Source organism: Octopus bimaculoides, chromosome 24, assembly GCF_001194135.2.
Source record: "Octopus bimaculoides isolate UCB-OBI-ISO-001 chromosome 24, ASM119413v2, whole genome shotgun sequence".
Taxonomy (NCBI): domain Eukaryota; kingdom Metazoa; phylum Mollusca; class Cephalopoda; order Octopoda; family Octopodidae; genus Octopus; species Octopus bimaculoides.
Window position 1 is genome coordinate 8,401,476 of NC_069004.1, and position 4,425 is coordinate 8,405,900.

Below are 4,425 nucleotides of genomic sequence, written 5' to 3' on the forward strand. Positions count from 1 at the left end.
CATGCTAGAAATAACAGCCAAATCTCACAAAACTAGTGTTAGGGTTAGGGTTAGGGTTAGGGTCATGGTTAGGGTTAGGGTTAGGGTTACGGTCAGGGTTAGGGTTAGGGTTTGAGTTAGGGTTAGGTTTACCCTGTGGATCTATATAAAAACCGGTGGGGGGGGGATCGAAATTTTGAAATTGAGATTTTTGAAAATTTTTTTCCAGAATCGGATTCTCCATGGTCTGAAACATAGGATTCCGTAAAAAAAAACAAAATTTAAAAGTTGGGGTATACCCAGATTACATATACTCCATCTCCACCCCAATGTCCACCAAATGTTTTTAAAACGTTATAGAGGTTTAAAGTTTGATCATTTTCACGCAGTCAGGAAACAGGGTTTGGAGGCTGTCAATCCGTGCGTTACTCCACATGTTGTTCTAAACATCCGGAAAATAGCACGTGTTGTCAAGAAAGCGTAAATAACACGTCGTTTATAGTTTAAGTTATTGCGACAGTTAAAAGATTTATCCAAAAAAGTTATGTAGCTGTTATTTTTAGCACACCTCAATGACAAAAAGGAATTGAGTAAACAACACATATTTCGTAGTTTTTTGCATTCAACCTGCATTTAATGAATCAGATTGCAAAGTATAACAAGAATGGACAAAATGATTAATCTGAAACACAATTCATTCTCAAAACACTGCATGAATCAGTAACTAATGCAATACAATATTTATAATAAACAAAGAATTATTAACACCAGAAAAGAAAACCAAAAAAAAAAAAATAAATAAATTGAAATTAGGCTGTATTCCAGGTTTCATAGACAGGGAAAAACATTTGAATTCTATGCACCATTTTGAGGAATAATTTTCATAGCTAGCTTCCCTACACATCACTGTCTCTTTGAAAGTGTACTGGATGTATTTTTGTGTGGAGCCAGCACTACAGAGGCTGTCATGTGCTTGGCAACATTACAATGCTGATATCTCTGTTCATTTGCCACTCACTTCACAGTGTGCGTTTCTAAGTAAATGAGTGATTTCATACAGAAAGTGATCTGCCACAGATAGATATCTGTCGTATAGATTTTCTTTGGAACGAATACATTTGTGTTTGGTTAAATGACTTTTTGGAGAAAATGATTTACCACCGATATCACAGTAGTATGATTTTTCCTTCTGTATGAATGCATTTGTGAGTAATTAAAGCAAACCAATTTACCAGATATCAGTGATATGATTATTCCCCTTGTATAAGTTTGTGCTTAATTGCAAGACTATCTTAAGGCGGCGAGCTGGCAGAATGATTAGTGGTATTTCGTCTGTCTTTATGTTTTGAGTTCAAATTCTGCCAAAGTTGACTTTGCCTTTCATCCTTTTGGGGTCAATAAATTAAGTACTAGTTGCGTACTGGCGTTAATCTAATCGACTGGCCCCCTCCCCCAAAATTTCGGAACTTGTGCCAAGAGTAGAAAAGAATTACATCACTATTTTGGAAGAGAGATTTACCACAAATATCACACTGAAGGGTTTCTTCTCCAATATTGATACATCTGTGAATAGTTAAATGATTTGTCTAAGAGAATAATGTACCACAACATCCCAGTAATATAAGTTCTCTCCTGTGAGAGTGTATTTGTCTTTAGTTAAATAACACCTTTCATAGTCATTCACTACAGATATTACAGTGGTATGTTTTCTCACCTGTATGAAAAGTATCAGCTTCATTAGGCCAGACCAATTTACTGTATATACAACAGACTGGAGCCTGGTGCAGCTCTCTAGCTTACCAGTTCTAGTTAAATAGTCTTACCCATGCTAGCCTGGAAAAAAGAACACTAAATGAGGATGATAACATTATATGGCTTCTGACCTGTATGAATACATTTTTGACCAGTTAATGTACTTCCATCAATGAAAGATTTACCAAAGATATTGTAATCACTTCATTTCTCTTTTGTATGAATGCATCCCAGCTGTATCAATACATGACTTGTTCCACTGAAGATATCAGTTATATGGTTTCTCATTTGAATGATTCCGTTTATGAGCAGTTAATGACCTTCTACTTGTGAATGATCTACCACAGTTATTGCAGTGATATGATTTCTCTCCTGTATGAATGCGCCTTTTATGTACTGTCAACTGATTGGTTCGACAGAATGATATGCCACAGATATCACATGGATATGGTCTTTCGCCTGTATGTATACGTCTGTGAACAGTTAGTGAACCTCCTTCAATGAAAGATTTACCACAAGTATCACAGCAATATGGCTTTTCTCCTGTGTGAATACGTTTGTGTTTTTTCAATGTATCAGCATAAATGAATGAAGTACCACAGACATCACAGTGATACGGTCTCTCACCTGTATGAGTACGTTTGTGAGAATTTAAATGTACTTTTTGAAAGAAGGATTTTCCACAGATGTCACAGCAATATGACTTCTCTCCTGTATGAATGTTTTTGTGTTTAGCCAAGTTACCTCTTTCAGAGAATGATTCACCACAAGTATTACACTGATATGGTTTCTCTCCTGTATGAGTACGTACGTGGCTAGTTAAGCCATTAGTCTGAGAGAATGACTTACCACAGATATCACAGTGATATGGTTTTTCACCTGTATGAGTACGTTTGTGACTGCTTAGGTGACTTGCTACAGTGAATGAATTACCACAGATATTACAGGTATATGGCCTTTCTCCTGTATGTAAGCGTTTGTGTGTATATAAGTGATCCAGTCGAGAGAATGATTTACCACAGGTATCACAGTTGTATGGTTTCTCGTCTGTGTGCACACATTTATGGTTGGTAAGTCTACTTTTTAGAAAAAATGTTCTTTGACAGATATCACAGCAATATGATGATTTTCCCTCCTTCTTTGGCAATTGTTCAGGAGAATCCATTGTTCTTAAATTTTTCTTACTTCAAATGTTATCTCTGTTGTTCTCAGTAAGTGGTAGCAAACTACTTTGTAAGTCAGTCAAAATTTAAGTAGAATACAAAATCATCTCATACAAATTTTATACAATGAAGAGAAATGTCTCGCTCAGAAGAACCAACTTTCAGTAACGCATGGAGAAATTTATAGAAACAAGAGTTGTAGCTCATCTGTATAAAATCTTCCTCTTCTCTGTAAATGACGATATATATTGATTATATATCCTTAATGGCAATGTCTCTCATATCCTGAAATGATAGAGAAATAGTTTAAGATATTAAAGATAATTAAAAAGTAGAGATTCAATAGTAAAATTCTACTAGAATTGTATATTGTTGAACTATCGATATATTCTTTTACCTCAAAAACTGAACCATATATTTTTATTTGTCATTTAGATTACATTATACGAAGTTGTACAAAATTTATTCACAGACTACATCTTCAGATTGTGTAACATTATATATATTAAACAATAATTATTATACATTATACTTGGATGAAGGTCTTCGGTCATTCAGAATGTCTTCAGGTGAATCTCATAACACTGCGATTATATACCTAGGAATACATTATTTAGCGTGTCCAACCCTACACTCTGTAATCCTTTCTAAGATGATAAAGTGTAATCTAAAAGAAATTAGTCTCCCATTTCAAGATGGTCAAGAAGCCCCAGTGACTCATTGCAGTTTTGACCCTGAATCAATCGTGACTGACGAAACCTCCAATCAAATTAAATTTCCTTTCATCGATGCGTCGGGTTTCGTGAGTGAATGAAGAGTGAATGAAGAAATAAGTTTTTAAAATTTCTCAAAATGGAAACCTATGTACTAGTAGATGCATTCATATTGGAAAGAAAGAATATTCTCAGAATGATGTAGTCTTAGTACCCATGTACCTTGTCATACACGAGAGAAGCTGTATCATTATATCTGTGGCAAATTGCTATTCAATTTTTTTGTACTACTTAAAAATAATTGGAAAAGCCTTTTCGATAAAAACAAAAAAAGTTTCGAAAATTTCAGACGAAAAGGTGTGCGATTTAAAGGGTCAATATAAAGTTTAATATCCCAACGAAAAAGAAAAAAACAACAGCCGAATACGAAAAAAAAAATTGTGCAAACGAACGTGGAGAAGGAGAGTTTCGGAAAATTCACAAGATCCGATTTTTCCCTCATAACTTTCAGGAAAATTGATATTTATTGATGAAATTAAACAGAAATACTGTTCAAATGGCACAAATTATAAAGAAATTTCGGTCAATATAAATTGACCTTTTAAAGGAGATTTAGCTATTGTTTCTAGTACATCCTACGATCTTCCTGATACCTTCTTCGATTCTTTGTCACTTTGACGTGTATTCATGTTCTTCAATATTTTTCTACCCATAAACAAATGGAAAGGTAGTCCTTCTCTCCCACCAAGTGAGTGTGTGTGTGTAAGAAAAACACTTACAAACAAACAAGCATGTTATTAAAATAAGTTACATTTTCC

General features: G+C 34.4%; 2 protein-coding genes across 2 annotated transcripts in view; both read right to left on the reverse strand.

Moving 5' to 3' along the window:
- LOC106874600 (zinc finger protein ZFP2) overlaps window positions 1–1,994 on the reverse strand; it is an 11,373-nt gene extending 9,379 nt beyond the window's left edge. Inside the window, exon 1 of the transcript XR_008266691.1 lies at window positions 1,863–1,994. The gene's annotated coding sequence lies outside the window, so the exon portion shown is untranslated. The remainder of the gene's footprint in view (window positions 1–1,862) is intronic.
- LOC106874598 (zinc finger protein 239-like) overlaps window positions 1,387–4,425 on the reverse strand; it is an 8,857-nt gene continuing 5,818 nt past the window's right edge. The window contains exon 2 of the mRNA XM_052976319.1: window positions 1,387–3,179. Coding sequence (XP_052832279.1) covers window positions 2,000–2,896 — 897 coding nt within the window. The 5' untranslated portion in view covers window positions 2,897–3,179 and the 3' untranslated portion in view covers window positions 1,387–1,999. The remainder of the gene's footprint in view (window positions 3,180–4,425) is intronic.